The sequence below is a fragment of the Agelaius phoeniceus genome, chromosome 2, assembly GCF_051311805.1.
Source record: "Agelaius phoeniceus isolate bAgePho1 chromosome 2, bAgePho1.hap1, whole genome shotgun sequence".
Lineage (NCBI taxonomy): Eukaryota > Metazoa > Chordata > Aves > Passeriformes > Icteridae > Agelaius > Agelaius phoeniceus.
In genome coordinates this window covers 5,902,415-5,920,477 of record NC_135266.1, presented here as the reverse complement: position 1 = coordinate 5,920,477, position 18,063 = coordinate 5,902,415, and the positions used below count along the sequence as shown (strand labels likewise).

Below are 18,063 nucleotides of genomic sequence, written 5' to 3'. Positions count from 1 at the left end.
TGGGGAAGGTGGCATCAATTCAGAATCATGTCATGCCTTACAGAACAATGCCCCAGCTTTTTTCAGCCTTTGAAGCAATACAGAAGTAGATTTTTCTTCCAGTCCTGTAATGCAAATGGACTGAAATGATGTTAGTGACCAGTATATGTTTTATGTCCATAAGGGTTGGGAAAATCAGAACTTCAGCAGCAGATTTGAAATGTGACACAGGTAGTTCTCAAGGCAGTGGGGGAGAGATGCCTGCTGGCTTTGCCCATGTTCCTAGAGAGAATTTGAAGAGACATTCAGAGAAGCACCATGAGAGAGTTTTCAAGGTTTCCTACCTGCATGTACCAAAAAAAGAAGTAAATTAATTTCCACGAGATTGCTTTGGATGTCTTTCAAAAAGCTTCAGCCAGATATGACAGGCTTCTCACATGGAAATATAACCTGGAGGTTTGATTTCAGAACAGCATCAAGGCTTGCTTCAACTTGAGAAATTTTGGACCCTACAAGGTGTTTTGCTACTTCAGTTGTCTCATATGGTGACAAATGACTTTATATTTAGTGGCAGCAATTTTTCATGTTACCTGGAGCTTTCACACAGGAGTTTCACAGACAGCAGAGGGTTCATTGCACCATGTGAGCTCAAGCACCTTAATGGCTGCTTTCAGAACTGTCCTTATCTCAACATGTGTGGGTGAGACATTCTTCAGTCCCATGAAAATGCCATCAAGTTAATAAGGGACTGTGCAGAGTGTGCAGTGTTTGCTATTTATAAACCTGATGGGTCTCTGCTGGAGCTCAGCACTAGTTAAGTAGTGGTTGTGTGGAAAGGAGGATCAGCAGAGAAGGCACCAGTGAAACCTCAAGAGGCTGGCAGATAGAAGATCTCTCTTGTTTTCTGTGCAACATACCAACTACTCAGAGTGCTTAGTACCCTCATGTTCCCATGTGAATGTATATTTTCATCATGACTTATTGGGCTCTTCATTTTCTCTCACACCTCTTGCTTCTTCAGCTATAGTCAGTGCTTCTGTTAAAATTGCTGTCTTTGAGGAGTGGTGTCCATATAAAAACTACATCCAGCACATGCAGAATTGCACTTATCTTCTTCCTCTTCCTCCATGATGCCTTCACTCCTGTTGTTCTGGGGCCACAGCATCATTTGTGAAGAGTACATCTTTAATGTGGTGAATGTACAGCAGTGGAGGAATAAATAGATGTTGCCACTAGCTTTGCATATACTGTGAAAGAAGTAATTTTGCAAAAGTATGAAGATTTTCAGTCACTTTACAAAATGAATAAAAGTTCAGGTGTTTCTTGAACTCTCCCATTGGGTCACTGCTGGGAATGACTAAACGTTTAATCTGCTTCATGAAACAATTGGAAAAATTACTAAAGACACTGGGAAACCCAGCATTATGGGCTCTCTGCCACACAATTTTGGTTATTAAAGCCTTCATCCTCTGTGTGAAATAGACTTCCAGCAGTGTTTTACTAGTCAGAATTACCAATAAACAGAAACAGGTCTCTCCATCCTTCTTTGTGGACTCTGCACCTCAGGCCAGGCTCTTTGACCTGCCCTGAGCTTTGTACCAGGTGGTGCTCCCTCAGCTGAGATGCCTCCAAATAGAGCAGGATTGCAGCTGAGGGGAAAAGACTGTCCCAAATTTCAGCTGTGCTCCTGCTCACGTGCTCTGCTGTGGTGATTATTTTTTCTCATGTGACATGGTTGACTTAAGTTCAGCCTGTGACCCAGGAGAGACCTCCATTTCCTTTTCCAAGGAACTTCTGCATAGCCTGTTAGTGTTATTGAGCAAAAATTAACGAGTCCTATTAGGATCCATTTGAATTCTGCTTTTTGTTCTGGGGACTTCATTGTTTTCTTAGGAATTTCGTGTTAAGTCTCCAATCTTCAGCTGATTTTGACAAAAGTTACTGCAGTAGGCCAGGGGAATGTGAAGCACCTGGTGGAATTACTGCAAAACAAAGAGATAACATTCTTACTTCTGATAATAAGCTTTAATTCTGCTGGTTGATTATGTTATTGTGTGCTTAGGAGGTAGATATGCAGTAGTTCAGTTTTATGAATAAATGTGGTCTTGAGTAGTTTCCTGTTTTCTTCTAAGGTAATGGTTTCAAATATTAGGGGATCAAACATGTCACTCAGTGAATACATGGTATTTTCTGTTGTTTATTGAAGTAACTGGATGTTTTAATAATTTGGAAGATTGACCAGTTTTACTGTAGCATCTAATAATTATAGTTGCTGTAGTGTGTGTAATCTTTCTTCTCCTCCATACTTGCAGAGTAAAGCAGTAAAGTTTTTCACAATCACTGCCCAGACCATGGAGAGCTTTGTGAAGTCATTAAGTGAAGACATGAAACAGCAGGATTTGGATTCTGAGGAAAATCAGTTTGTATTAGCTTTGGCAGGGATTGTAACAAGTAAGTTAATGTTGTGTCTCAGAATAGCATTCCACACCTGCTGGGAATGTGTATTGCCTCATAGGAGCTGCAGTAAATGCAACTTTTCAAAGTTAAGTTGTCACCGTTGATATCCTGGGTGACTTTCTGGTTTTCTAAAATTCCAGCAAATTTTGTTACTGACACTTCTGTTACAGGCACTTCTGTGCTGCCTGTGACATTGTTAAGGACTAGATGGGTAAGAGCTTTTCAGTTCTGAAATTCCCTGTTGCATCCCTCAGTCTGGAATGAAACAAGGACCATTGTACCAGTCCTGTATGCTCACATTAGTTTGTACACATTGAGCAATTTGCTTTGTGAATCACCAGTGCTGCCAACATCTACAAGATTGCAGATTGCAGATGGTGCAAGTAGATCAGCCCCAGTTTAAGGCAGGGACTAAGGATTTTGAAAGTGCTTAAAAATGTTGCTAGTCAGATACACCACACTTTGACTGTATAAGAGAAGGTTATAAATCTGACTTCCATGCTGAATATATTTTTTTAGGTCCAGAAAATAAGTAAAAAGCCACATATCTGTTGTAGAATGACTGTGCTTGCTTTGGGAGGCTGTGAGGCTGATATATCATCTGAATTTCTCTGAAACTAATTATCAAAATGACACTAAAGACATGATGCAAGATAGACAAAACAGTGGGTATTGGTATAAATAAGTGATTCTTGAATGAGCAGCTTTTCTTATTGTGGGATTTTTAGATGTCAATAAAGATAAAATAATTAAATTATGATTTGATGCATTATGCCACTGTACTGAGTAGGGGGCAGGTATAAGAGAAAATAATAAAGGAAAGTCTGCTTTGGAACAGTAGCCTTTGCAAATAATTTTGTCTTTTGGTTTGTGCTTGAATAATTCCACACTTGCAGAGAGGTAGAAAAAAACAACTTTTGAGTAGATCAAAATACTACTGGCACATCACAACTTTTGGTTGTGTGATGTGCCAGGTGTATTGAATTGAGTGGCTGTAAAACTCTGCAATCCTGTTCCTTCAAAGTGGAACCTGTAATGTTCAGCTTTGTTTCAGTCAGACATTACCTGTGGATGAATAGAGCCTTTTGTTTCACAATTTACTGTGCTGCTATTTGGACACTGGGCATTCTGAATAAATGCTTTGTTTAGCAGTGCAGAATTTTGAAGGAGCTTGAGCAGTATTTGTTGTTCTGTATTTACTATGTGGGTGAATGTAGTCTGAAATTTATATCAATGCTCATAGGTAAATGTTCATTCTTCACAGCTGACCAATCTTTTTAGTGGTCCTGATAATTAACAGAAGCTCCTGTTTGAAACATAATTGTTGGTGATGTTTTGGGCTTTCCCCCAGATGTGGCTGCTCTGGCGTGTGGCCGCGAGTTCCTGGTCAGTTCCAGTCGGGAATTGCTGGACACGATGATTCATCTCCTGGGAGACATGAAGCCAGGACTCTGTAACAAATTCAAAGTGTATGTTGACTTTTCTTGCCCCTTTCAAATGAAATGCATTATCTTGCAGTGCAGCTCAAGTAATTACAGTAGTTTTCCCACTCTCCCATTATTCCTTTCCTGCAGAGGAAACATAATTTTTGGAAGCTCTTTTCCCAGTAGTGTTCCTTGCAGATATACTGGGGTTGGCTACAAAGCTTTATCCAGGTTTTGTGTCTCTTGGGAAGTCTCTTCAGCACCATTACATTGTAAAGGTGAGCAGGGGTGCCCTCTTCTAGCTTGGGAGGGGGTCATGAGTTTGGTGTGAAATAAGGAAGGTGTGAGGTCAAGTTTTACAAAGGAGAAGATATAGGAGATGTGAACTCATTTTTATTCCCTCCTAATATGAAGTGTAAAATGTCACATGTCCTTAGTGAAGAAAGTGAGTTATGGAGCTGCTAAGAGCAGAAATTAAATCATTTTAGGCTCTTTAGCAGCCAGATTCACCACACACTTCAGTTTGTAAGAGGCAATGCCTGTGAAGTGACCTTGCAATACAGCTCTAAAGTCAAGGCCCTGTTGCACAGTTCAGCTACTGCAAAAGTGCTTTTCAGCTGATGGAGAGATTAAATAAACAATTGTCTTTGCCTTTTTCTCCTAGACCTTACAAGCTGAGGGTATATGGCCTTGGCTGAGCAAATTACTGTGGCTTAACAAGTGGCTCATCTGCTGAACTGTGGGCACTGGTCCTGTACACCTGGTTCATTTGTTCATGAAGGTGGTTTGAGCCACTGTGGTGGTTTTTTCATAAATACACAACCAATTCATGCCCCAGGCAGCTGTCACAGCTCAGCTGACAAACAGCAGCCCTGTCAGCTACGGTAACTTGACCACATCCAGGCACACATTTAGGCAGGTTGGATGTGATAGCCATGAAATCAGGCTTGGTCTCACTTTGGAGAGGTTTTATCTTGCCTAACCTCAGTGTCAGAGAGGGGGATGTCAAGCATTTGCTGCCTGCCTGGGCTCCTTCCCACACTCACTGGTGCTGTCAGGTGATGGCTCATGTGAGGGGGAGCAGGTTGCCCTCTGAAGGTGTTTGCCTTTCCCTCTTGGGTGGTGAGGGCAAAGCTGAGCAGCCTGTGCTGTAGATAGTGACTTGATGATTTGAGATCAGTTATTTACTCTGTTTCCCAAGCACTGGGCTTGAAGGTCAGTGGTAGGGGTTTTTTGAGAACATCCCAACTGAAAGAATTGTATGAGAATCTCAGTTTATAGAAAAAAAGGTAATTTGTGCTTTCATGTGTATAAAAAAAAAATCAAACCAACCAACCAAAAAACAACCCTGAAAAGAGGATCCATGCTGTTTCAGCATCTGTAAATGGGGTAAAAATAAAAGAGGACTTTGAGAGGAGGAGGGAAGATGTTCCTATGCACACACTCTGAATTTCAGGTGGATATGTGTCTATGGGTCCAGATAAACTATTTTTGATCATTTCATAATGTATTAATGTAATTGGATTTGAGGGCCTTTCTTTTGAGTTTATATTTTGGGTTGCTTGTTATTACACTTCAAAATCTGCCTGCTTTGCAGAAGAATTACCCATGGTGCTGTAAACTTGGCTGCCAGTACAGCACTGCTGGTAAAATATGCATAGAACATTCCCATGAGGTAGCAAGGAATTCAACAGGGGCCAGTTTGGTAGGCTAACAAGTGGAGGGAAGCTTGGAAAAGAGGTTGCTCAAGGTGGTTGATGAGTGAGAAATACAAAGCATGTGTTACAATAGCTTGAATGCAGTGCAGTGATGATATTTTCTGATTCCCACAGAACCAACATTTTTTTTCCTTACTCTGAACTTGCCATTGGATTAAAAAAAGAAAAAAAAAAAAAAGCTGTATTCTGACATTAGAGGAAATGCCAGAAAGGACATTTCTTCATGGTCTTGTCAGAGAATGAGGGAGGCTGATTTGCTCAATTGTTTTAGTGCAAAATGTTTCCCTGTGTTTGTCTTTCATGTCCATAATAATAAAAAAAAAAAAAACCCTTTTATTTTTAAGAGCTCTGTATGTGTCTTGTCCCTGTTCAGTTTGAAAACTTGTTACTAACTAAGACTATATTTTTTTCTTATCCTTCTGGGGAGTTTTACAGTTTCCCAGCCCAGAAAAGAAGGGTTTTGGAGGGTTGGTTGTTTTGTTTTTAAATTGTTCTTTGCATGTAAGGTTTTTTAGCTGCTGGTTAACCTTAATCAGCATTTTCATAAGCAGATGTGTCAGATGAACTCCCTTTTCTCCTCCCATAGGGAGCATAAGCCAGGACAAAATGAAAGACAGCTGTGAGACAAAGATATGAAGGTTGCCATAAATTCTAGTGCAATTTCAAAGTTAGGTGAAGATGGACTCTGCAGTCATCATAAATAATGTTTATACATACATTTATATACATATTCAAACAGACAGACACATTTTTAAAACTACACCTCACAGATGAAAATGTCTGTTCATTATTCTGGAAATGCAATGTATTTTTCTTAAAACATCACCATGGTGTTGCATGAGAAGACATCAACTCATAATCCAGTCAGTTGAAGAAAACATTTGGCTTTTAATTTTAAATGCTGTGGTTGTCTTTTGCTTAGTTCTGAGGTTTTACAATTCTTTTCTAGCTTTTATTTTCAAAAATATTTTTCATTGCTGTGTGACAAATCAGGGGAAACCATGAGTCCAGTTCTACACACAGCAGTATCAAAGTAAGCTGATAAAGAGAGGGGTTCTCTTTTCTTGTTCTACCTATCCTGTGTTTTGTTTGGATGAATATATAAACAAATAAATTACAGGGAGAGCCTGTTGCTTACTCCCAAACTGCTGTGATATCCACTGTAGTCTGTGAGTATGGAATAAATATATCCCAGGCATCAACCTGAGTGCTGAGACTGAAATCTCAAGGGTGTCCTTGCCTTTCTGAAATAGCAGATGTGAAAGACTTCTGGTTTTTCTTCTCATTAGTGTAGGGTATGTTCAATGTTTGTAATTGTTACACAGTCAATAAACATTTACATCATTGTAGCTGTAATTAAATGGTTAAGAACATTTAACTTTGCTTTTGTGGCAGTTGAAAGTAGCCAGTAAAGAGATATATTTAAACATAATAATACATCTTACATACTAATCCCATGTATTAGCAAGACAAGAAGGGGCTTTAGCTGTGCATTTAGTTCTAGATTTTAAAGAAAGCATTGACTGGTACAGTAGTACAAGATGTTAATTAAATTTGGCTTGTCTAAGTAGGAAGAGTATGAAATGCATAATCAAGACTCACTTCACATTTTAGCAAAAAACACCAGAAAGTATTGTTTATCCAGTAATCATTTGTGTCAGGTTTGCTTCAATAAGCACTTTTGCAACTATTATTACAAAAAATATTTACTAAAATGTGCTGATACTGGAGGTGAAGGTGGTTATAAAGGGCCTGGAAATGCTCCTCTGTTGTGCCTAGGAGAGTGTGTTTAAGTAAATATGCTGTTATATATTAATATGCCACTGCATTGGCTTGTGGGGTGTTCCAGCACTCCAAAAACCTCAGCACTTCCCTGCATCACCAGCACCAGTCCCTTTTGTCTGCACAAAGCAAACAAGTGAAATAAAAATACAAACAGAGCAGCGCCTTTTTACGTCACTTTATTTCTAACTGCAAATGTCAAACAGATTAAGGGTAAAAGACATTCTCAAGAAATGTTAACATTGCCATTATAAGATGATGGTTTATTGATCATTTCCATTCTGGGTGATTATAGGTAGTGCTGTGCTCTTTTGTCAGGGCTTGTTCTGGAAGGCCAGAGCTGCAGGGGCTGGATGAAAAGCAATGTATGGCCTTTACCAGCTGCAATTTCAGATCCAGAGCACCTCTCCCTGCTTGGCAGTGGCCACTGGTGCAGTAGATTTAATAAATCTGCTCTTCCTTCCTTCTCCTCCTTAATAATCAAACTGAGAGCACAGAAATGACAGCTCTTAAAACAAAGTTTAGCCTGCAATGGGTCACTGCCTTTTCTGCTTTCTGGAGGTGTCCACAGAGTGTCCAAAAGTCTACTGGTGGCATAGGAGCTTAAGCCATGAGATCTTGTTTGAGAATTGGATGTGAGGTGTGAAGTCCATTTGGAATTATCATTTCCCTTTTGTTTGGGCATGGTGGCAGTGACACACAGGTTTATCTCAGGCATGAGACAGAGCAGTAGCCAAGCTGGCTCCTGAACAGAGAACATTCCAGCCCCTCCCTGAGACCTTCTTACTCTTTCCCACGTGTTTGGAATATGTGGTTTAACAGTAGAAACAAAGGTTTGCACAAGATTGTTTATATATAATTTGAGATTTATCTCGGTTACCAAAATATAAACTATTAGCTCAGGCTTCTGCATTGGTACATGCTTGACACAAATGGCAAAAGGTGCTGAAGCATGCAAAGAAATCAAAGGCCCTCAGATCTCCTTTCTTTCAATTCTAGGCTAATGCTAATGTCACTTTACAATGTGAGTATCAACTTGAAAGGCTTGAAGTACATCAGTGAAAGTCCAGGTTTTATTCCCCTGCTTTGGTGGCTGTTGAATGGTAAGTTGCTCTGAGAACCTTGTAAACTGTGACTTTCAGAACTTTGTAGAATTGCAATAGATGTTGCAAATAACAAACCAGAAATTTATATCTGTAACCTGCTTAGCTTTTGACAGAATAAAAGTAAACATAAAGGGCAGATTGCTGGAGGGAGAAGATGTGTATTTCCCACAAAAATTTTGACACTGTTTGTAATACTCCATTAATGTGAAGTTTAAGGGTGGGAGATTTAAGAAGAGGGAATGGAGAAATTTGGTGAAGTAGTTTTTAAAAAAGCCACTTGTTTCTTGATACCAACTTTAAAATAAACCTTAAGGGGAATCCACATATCAGTTCACTACCATTAGCAGAGGAAAATGTACACATCTGGGGGGAAGAAGCCAAGTCTGTAACTTCAGTGACCCATTGCAAAAGTGTCTCTTTCTGAAGAGAGGCTTTGTGCTCTGATAGGATTTGGGGCTCCAGGGCTGGAGAGCTATTCCCAGCTGTGCCTTTGGCCAGTGCAGGACTCCAAGGACGTCAAGGACTCGTGTTGTCACTGTCAGGTGCATGAGTGACATCAAGGCTCTGCTCTTTGGGAGGTTTCAAATCCCTGAGCAGGAGCCAGCAGGGATTGACGTGGGACTGGGCTGGCAGCTGTGCACAGCTCGTGAGGGACAGCAGGGGGACAGAGCTGTGACACTGCCCTGCCTGTGCTTTCTCGAGATTTATGAGGAGATTTTGGTGTGCAGACAGGACTGGGGAGGTTAATTATCCCTCTGTGCTGCTTAAACCTTGCTGGAGTATGACTGGTAAATACTTAGAGCAGCTGAAATGAGGGAGATTGCATCTGCCTTTTCCAGACATCATTTTGTTGCTGAGTTTTTGAAAAAGCTTTGGTTAGGGTTGGTAAACTGAAAGCTATTTGTGTAGCTTATGGTTCCCTTAACTGTTTTACAGAAAATGTAGCCGCTCAAGCTTTTCATCAAATAATTTCCTGCTGTGAAATGCCACAGGCTCTCTCTTCCAAGGTCTCAGGAAATTAAGTAATCCTTGTAGGGGAAAACACCATTTCTATAGGGATTTTTAATATATTTTGGTAAAAATGGGATCCTCAGAGAACATCAAATACATGGTCCTTTGTTCAGCTGTGCTTTGAAATTTTACATGTCTTAGTCCGGGTTTTCCTTTAAATTTATGTTGGCTAATATATATATATAAGCTGTTCTAACAAAAAATACCAACCCAATACACCCTCAAAGAATCCTGTCTGGCTATGAGTTCCCAAATATGCCCTTCCAATTGTTGTGATAAAACAAAAAGGTAATAATTTGATGCAGTTTGTTGTCTGAAAAAGGCTCCTAGGTCAAGTAAGAGGATGAAATGGGAAACATTTATAATTAATTTGCAGCTGCTGATGGAAATAATAAATAGAAAGTCCACTCTGCAATTTGGAAGTGCTAATTGCTTATGGCTGGGTTGTATAAAGAAGGATGATCATGGCTAATTCTTTAACTTTTTGATAATGAACTTCTCCAGTTACAGCAAGGGAGGAAGATTCTCCGATGAAGCACTTCTGCAGGTTCAGATTCCTGACTTTGGAGGAAGTCTGCTTTCTGTCAAGAGAGAGCTGCCAGGTTTGGGTATCAGATGAGGGGTCAGATCCAAGACGTATCTTGTTCCCATAATTTTGTGTGGGATCTCCATAGTTTTCCAACATTTAATCTATTTCTAAATGTCTCTACTTGGAAAATTCAGCAGCTTCCTCCCACTCTTGCTCCTCTCCTGTTTCCCTGACCAGCATCTTCAGGTCCTGCTAGCCAAGATTCAGCTCACAAATACCTGGAGCTGCCACAGTATAAGGTCCTGTTTTTCCATGCAGGAGAGTAGAGCACTACCCTGTGCTGGCAGAGTATCCTGGATGTGCTGCCTGCCTGCAGGAAGCTTCTTCAAAGCCTGTTTTGATTAAGGCTTATGACATGACAGCTTTCCAGATTTGTATGCTTTTATCACCATTCCCACTAAGAGAGGCCCCAGAAATCATCCTCTGATTTTAATTTTTTTTATTTTCAGAGAATCATCCTGTTTGCTTTTCCATTGTCAATCTCCAAATGTCCATGACCTCAGCCTGTACTTCAGGTCCATCCTTCTCCCACTGCCTTGTATGCAGCTGATAATTCCCTCAAACTCCTTCTCTGAGCTCTTAGCTCTTAGCTCTGCCTTTCCTTGTCCCCTGAAGAAGAATGTCTTTCCCATTAAATGAAGAGAGGAAAAGAATTGACTCTATTCTCTTTATTTCCCTTTGTTGTATCTGAGGCAAAGAGGGATTTGATTCAAGTTGTCTCACAGCATTTTTGAAGAGACAGAAATGTGCCTCAATGTTGAATACACCACTTGGAAGAGACAGAAGGGAAAAAATCTAATAAAGGTTCCTAGTGGAGTAAGAATGTTAACAGCAAACTGTCCTGCTGGCTTTGGGAAACCTGGATGAGCTGGTGTGACTTCATGTTCACTAACAAGAATTAGTACTGATCATAGGAGAAAACCAAATGTTTGACACATTTTTTTGAAAATAATGCAGGTCTCTGTAGCTGTATCACTTAATGAAGTAGGCTGTCTTTTTCTTTCTTTTTTTCCTTTGCCTTTTTAAAACTTTCTAAAAGATGGACACCCTTTAATAACCAACACTGATCACTGACTCCTCTGTGTAGGTATCAGCTGTGCCTGCCTACACCTTCCCAGCCTGGCACCAGCATAAAGCACATGAATGATGACTCAGATTTCTGTCCATGGAGCAGCTTGTGGGATCAGTCGAGTTCTCCTCTTGTGGAGCACCATTTGTTGCAGAGCAGCTGTTCCCATCTTGGACAAAACAGGCAGCTTTAGTTTCCTCCATCAGCTGCTGTCCTTGTGTTGGTGTCCTGGCTGAGGGTTTCACATAACTGTCACATTTAAAGAAGCCCTGTCCTCAGCCACAGAAAAAGAAGCCTGTATCATATTGGGTAGAAATCCACCTGAGATTTGTCAGTATTTTTTTTCTGGTGTTTTCCATCTAAAGATGCAATAAGACCTCCATTCTGTAACTCCCAAAGAAGTGTATTGGAACATTACTCTGCCAAGGATCTCTTGAAGAATAAGAAATAACAGTCAGCTGAGGTATTAATAATAAAGAATAAATTTAAAATTTTTCAGTTTTGATCATGCAGAACATCTGCCAGCAAATGAGTGCTGGAGAAAAGGAGTCTAGGCTCTTCTCTGCTTTCTGGTTGGTTGGGTTTTGTTCACTGTGTGTCTTTATTTTGGTTTTTTCCCACTTTTCTTTGAATGCAGGCAGTTTAAAAAATTTGTCTCTTTGGATACTTGAGAAAGCATGGAATTCAGAGACACTTTGTCAGTGACATTTCTTGTCCATAGCTGGGAAATTGCTCCAGGTACTTCATTAAACAAAACACAAAAAGAGAAATAGGACTAATTTTAGATCTTGCCCTTCAGTTTCCTCCACCACAGTTCCATGTGGAAATCCAGCCTTGTTTATCCAAATTCTTTGCAAATGATGGTCTCTATTAGAAATGCTTGTATGAAGCATATTCTCACTCTGCTGCCTGCACCCTCAATATTTGCTTTTCATTACTAACTCTGAAGGTTTTCTGTCTGAATTTGTTATGGCTGTGAGAGCTTTTGAAATTTCAGGTTATTTGCATGGCAGCCTGTTATTTTAATACATCTGGACAAACAGAACCATCATATTTATAAACTGATGTCTGTATTAAAACAAATTTTGGTTCATAAATCAAACCCAGTCTTTCAAGTGCTCAACAATTTCATCCTCTTGTCATAGAACCATAGAATATGCTGAGTTGGAAAGGACCCATCAGGATCATTGAGTCCAACTCCTGACCCCACAAAACATCTCAAGAATCCCACCATGTGCCTGAGGATGTTGTCCAAATGCTCCTTGAACTCTGGCAGGCTTGGGGCTGTGACAACTTCCCTGTGGAGCTTATTCTAGTGCCCATCCACCCTCTGGCTGATACCCAACCTAAACTACCCCTGATTCATCTTCATGTTGTTCTTCAGATGATGAAATTAATCTTAAGGAGAGGATTGCCCTTTAAGAGCACATCCATTTGGGTAAATGCAGGGATGTCAGCTCATTCCCTGAGCCTCAGTTATCTGGGATGCTGGAAGAGTGGCCAGGGCAAGTCTTATGGAATGCTTGCCCTTTTCCATACTCAGCTGCTTGCCCACATGGAGCTCTGGACCGTCCTTGCCATCTGAGCAGGAGCTTCTTGACAGGGTCCTTGCCCTGCCTAACAGCTCATGCAAATTGATGTTCTGTGAGGAGCAGTGTTACTCACCAGCTGCAGGGCTCTGTGCAAACTCCTGCTCACTCCCATCCCCTGAGTAGAGGCCAGGCAATTTGGGACTGAATTGCTGCTTCAGTTTGGATCCTGGGCGTCTCTCTTAAGGATTTCCCTGATAAAAGCATGACAAACATGTCTCTGTAGGAGAGTGGGCAATTCTCCTTAGCTGAACTGTGGGAGCAGGCCACACAGCCAGGGAGGAGACTGACAGAAACCCAGCTGTAACACAGGAGCTGGGGCAAACATTTTGCAGAGAGAAAGTGCATTTGTGTCTGTAAGAATTGCAGCAGCAAAGCTTGGCCTTTTTTTTTGACTTTGGTGTTCTCCCTGCTCCTTTTCCTCAGAGCATCACAACATTTCTTGTCTCCTCAGACCTATCAATAGTATAGAAATGTCTGGAAAACTGCTGTTGCAGATGCTGCCTCAGCCCTTCCAGCACTGAAATGCAAAGAGATTTTACTCAAGGGAAGCCATGGCTGTGGCTGTCTCTGTTGGATGTGCTGTGATCACAGAGAGTCTGACAGGCTCATTACAAGGAAAGGCTGAGAGGCAGATTGCTCCTTCCTGCTGGAATCAGACAGGAATTGAATTGAAACATATCTACAGCAGTGCTGGGAAGCTTTTGAAATTATGAAGTCATAGAATGATTTAAATTGGAAGGAATCTTAAAGAGCATCTCCTAACCCCCTTACTGTGGGCAGAGCCATCTTTCCACTAGACCAAGTTGCTCAGAAGTCCATCCAACCTGAATTTGAACACTTCCAGCAGGGATGAGATATCCATAGCTTCTCTGGCCAACCTGTGCCAGTGTCTTATCACACACATAGTGAGGAATTTCTTCATAATATTTAATCTAACCCTCCCCTCTTGCAGTTTAAAGTCATTGGCCCTTGTCCTGTCACTACATTCCCTTGTACAAAGTCCCTCTCCAGCTCTCTTGTAGCTCCTTTAGGCACTGGAAGAGGCTCTAAGGTGTCTCCAAAGCCTTCTCCAGGCTGAGCAGTCCCAAATTTCTCAGCCTGTCTCCATAGCAGAGGTGCCCCAGCCCTCTGATCATCCTTATGTCCCCCCTCTGGACTCACTCCAACAGATCCACCTCCTATATTGTGAGCTCTGGGGCTGGAGGCAGCTCTGCAGGTGGGGTCTCACCTGAGCAGGGCAGAGGGGCAGAATCCCCCCTCCCCTGCTGCCCACGGTGCTTTGGATGCAGCCCAGGACAATTTTGGCTTTCTGGGCTGTCAGTGCACATGGCCAGCTCATATCCAGCCTCTCATCCAGCAACACCCTGAGTGCTTCTCCTCAGGGCTGCTCTCAATCCCCCAGCCTGTGCTTGTGCTTGGAATTGCCCCGACCCATGTGCAGGACCTTGCACTCGGCCTTGAGAACTTCTGTGCTCTTGTACACAGGCACAGCTGTAAACAGGGTGCTGGCAGTAAATCTTGCATTCAGGTGGCCAGGAGATGGTGTGGCCACGTGTAAATTGAGTTCTCACAACTCTGAGCCAATTGTGGATAAGCTGTTCAGCATTGATGTAATGCAATTACTTAAACAGTGCTGTAGGGGACAGTTCATCTGAGAGGCTGGTGCTAATGACAGATGTGACTAAAATCCATCCACGTTATCAGCTGCCTTTTGTTGGTGACTGAAATCCAGTGACATCAAACTGAGCTGGCAGCTTGCAGGACGTCAGCCAGCTCCAGCAGTTTCAACACCTTGGTAAAATTACATCAGCACCTTACGGTTTGTGATCCTGGCTGAGGCAAGCAGCTTGATTTCTCCCCCTCTTCTCCAGAAATAATGGTGATAGTTTTGAAATTGTCGTTGGAGATGTGTGTGCTGGTGGTTGGGAGGATGTGATGCACTGATTTGATTACAGCTAAAGGGTTTTTTTTGATCTTGTACAAACAAAATGTTACGCAGCTAGTGTAGAAATGACTAAATCTGGAAGCTGTTGACATAAATATAATGCTGAATAATGAAGATTCCTTACATTTCTCTGAGTGCTTTGTAGACAGGGCTTTTAGAAAACGTCCTTAATGATATTGGAAACAAGAGAATGATTTCTCTGGTATTTTTTTAAAATCCTCTTAGGAAGCATGATTATCCTCAATAAGTAGTAGTCTCAAAACCACATGTAATCCTCAGGGAGTGTATTTTAAGGCATATGTATTTATTTAACTCAGAACATCTCAGAATACATTCAAAACAATGGCAATCTGAGGTTAAATGTGTATTAAGTCATCTTCTGGTGCAGGATCATTTCCTTCCTTTGCTGGATGCCCGCGTGCCTAATCTGTTCTTCATTTGAGTGACTCAAGCTGTTGAGCTCCCCTGGCTGCTGCTGGGGATTCTTCCTAGAACCTCTCTGCTCTTACTGGAAAACATTCTTGTTTGTCAAGCTGGAAATCATTTCCTGATCTACAGATCCTCGTTTTCTTGGCTCCCCTGCTAAGGCATCTCCCCTGATCGATTCTTTAATTTCTACAGCCTTTAAACACTTGCAGATAATATTAATATTGATTCCTGTAACAGTATTAATAACAAAGCTCTTTTCATCTTACATATATGAAGCTTCCCAGCAGTACTGCAAGCCATTAAAAGTATTAGTGGCTTTATTTCAAGGAGGAATAATGTCACACAGAGGAAGATTGTAAATGAAATACATAGATTTCACTCCCCAAAGCTTCTTTCTTCTTACCTATTTGGGCTGTAGTTTGTGGCTGCTGTTTCCAATGAATAAATAAAGACTAATACTAAGAACAGAAAGAGGGGGAGGTGATCTGTGCAGAGTTTGAGCATTGTATCAGGCAAAGAAATAGGCATTAAAAAATACACAGGGTGGAAGTCACGGAGGCAAAAATGGAAGGCAAGGGAAGACAAATTCAAGGCTTTTAGTCATATTTTGATTAGGTCAGAATAAGTCTGAAAACCAAAACTTGTACCTAGGTTTTTTCAAAAGGATTCACTGAAGTGTTGCTGGCCAGGAAATTGGACATAAAGTCTTGCTGCCTGTGAGGCTGAGCTGCAGCATTTCCCCAAGAGTTACAAGTGCTCATCACTCAGAAAGGTGCACCTGCAGGCACTGCTGGAGGTGATGATGGAAAGAGACTCCCTAGAGCCTTCAGCCTGGGTGTCAGCAATAAGAGTGGCTGTGCCATGGGTCTGCAGCACTAATCACAGGGCCTTTATTGATCTGACATGTTTAAAATTGTCCAGCATGCCCAACAGCTAGGATTCTCATTGCACAGAAAAGGAGAAAATGCACATTATTTTTTGGGGTTGGACAGTACCCATGTCCTCAGCTTATACCCCACTCTGGTGGTTTTCAGGAGAAAGTAGAACTCCTTTCTTAAGAGGTTAACACTTGATAATTTCCATTTATGATGGAAAATGGGGGAAGAGAGAGAGAGTGCCTGGCTTTTGGGTGTAGATCAGATGTCACAATCTTTAATATTATTCTTCAGCCTTGTGCTGTTGGGAATTACTTAAAAATCACCATCTGAGCAGTGAGTTTCATGCTGAAATCCAGAGTCTTCTTCAGTCTCCATCACATCCTGTTCTCTGCCCCACTGGGTGCTTTCAATCCTTATGCTTTAATGAATAATTCTCAGTCCTTTTTCAGGTCACCAGTGTTACATGTGAAATAAGCCAGGAAAGGAAAGAACTTGTCTCAGCCCTACCAAATACAACCTCCAAACTCCGTGCACTCTGGTTCATCACTGCACTGGTTTTATGCTCCTTCAGTGAGATTTTGGTCTCTCTGGTGATTTTGTGCTCAAAGTGATCTGAATTAATTTTGTCAACCTTTCTGCACAATCCTTTATCAAATGCTTGCTGAAGACTAGGTATGCTAATGAAAAACACATTAAAAATGCATGGCACGTGGGACAAATAACTGCTTCAGCTGTAAAAATATATTAGATGTTTTCATTTGGAATATGCAGAATAGGGAAGTCTTTCTACCACATGCTTTTGATAAAGCTGTAAACCATTAAATGCAAATGGGCCATTGCAAATGATTAAAATGTAATGCTCCTAATGTTTCAGTAATTAAAAATGCATCCTGTGTTCTTAGCAGTGGAGTTATTACATGTCTTCCTGGCTTAAGTCAGTCAAAGGTCTTTGCTGCATTTCCCTGGCACATTCCTGAGCAGCAGTGCTTCAATACCCATTTCAATTTTGTGCAGACTGAATTAAACACTTGGAAGGTTGATGTGTGGTTGCTAGAAAGTTTTATTAAGATTAATATTTTATTGAGCTTTGAGGAAATCCAAAGGCTCATATAAAAAGAAATTAAAGAAAAGCCTGATGATTTACTGCAGATTGTTAGTCTGTTTGTTTTTTTAAGTCTGAATAATCATGGGATGCAGTTTGTTCTGCTCTTAAATTGGATTGCATCCAACAGTACATCCTGGGTACTGACTGGATAAATTCAGGTTGATAAATTCCCTGCTTTACAGCAGTTTCAACATCTGAAAAACAAGGGAAAGCTTCCTGATTATCTCTCCCTCACAAACACTGCTGGGCAGAAGCTGCTGAGGGAGGACAAAAATGTGGTTTGCAGGTACCTCCTAGAGCCAGCCAGCTAGCAGCACAGCACCTGGGAATTACAACACTTCCATTATTCCTTCCAGACCCACTTCTAACTCTTGGGTTTTTGTGGTTGAGATGACTTTTGAGGTATTAGAAAGTCTTTTTTTTCTTAGCCCCACAACTGAAGAAGAAGTTGAGATTTGCCAGTTTTGCTTTTTAGGGTTGTTTAATTTTTTTTTATTTATTACTTTTTTTTTTTGACCTGCTGAGGTTTGTCCAGCAGGTCAGGTTGTGGTACAGCAGCTGTTCTTGGGGTGGTGTTAACTTTTTATACTACAAATTACATGTACTTTATTTACAATAATTTTATAATACTTATCACTTATGTTAGATAGTTTGTCTTTACTCTAAACTAATCCCAAAATGTCATTATCCCAGCAGAAGATGAAGGACAAGAAGAAGGAGAAGAAGGACAGGACATGCCTAGATTCCTCCATCTTGTCTCTTGAACCCCCATTCTAAAACCCCAAAATTCTACTTTTCATCCTGTGACAAATTCACTATCATTCTACTCAAACTCTTGTGGCTTGTAAATCTTCACACAAAGTTGGTAATTGTTTCCATGGCCTAAAATCGAAGGCACAGGTGTCTTTGACTCCATGCCAAGGTCTCTCAGCCTCCTGCCAGGGTCTCAAGTCCTCCAGGGCAGCCAGAGGAATCTCAG

General features: G+C 41.1%; 1 protein-coding gene across 3 annotated transcripts in view; it reads left to right on the top strand.

Annotated features, from left to right (window-relative positions):
• The window catches only part of HSF2BP (heat shock transcription factor 2 binding protein), a 32,347-nt gene that overhangs the window by 12,419 nt on the left and 1,865 nt on the right, over nucleotides 1-18,063 (top strand). For all 3 annotated transcript variants that reach the window (XM_077171357.1, XM_077171355.1, XM_054655014.2), the window contains 3 exons: nucleotides 2,292-2,430; nucleotides 3,788-3,905; nucleotides 8,360-8,463. In XM_077171357.1, the coding sequence (XP_077027472.1) occupies nucleotides 2,292-2,430; nucleotides 3,788-3,905; nucleotides 8,360-8,463 (361 nt within the window). The remainder of the gene's footprint in view (nucleotides 1-2,291; nucleotides 2,431-3,787; nucleotides 3,906-8,359; nucleotides 8,464-18,063) is intronic.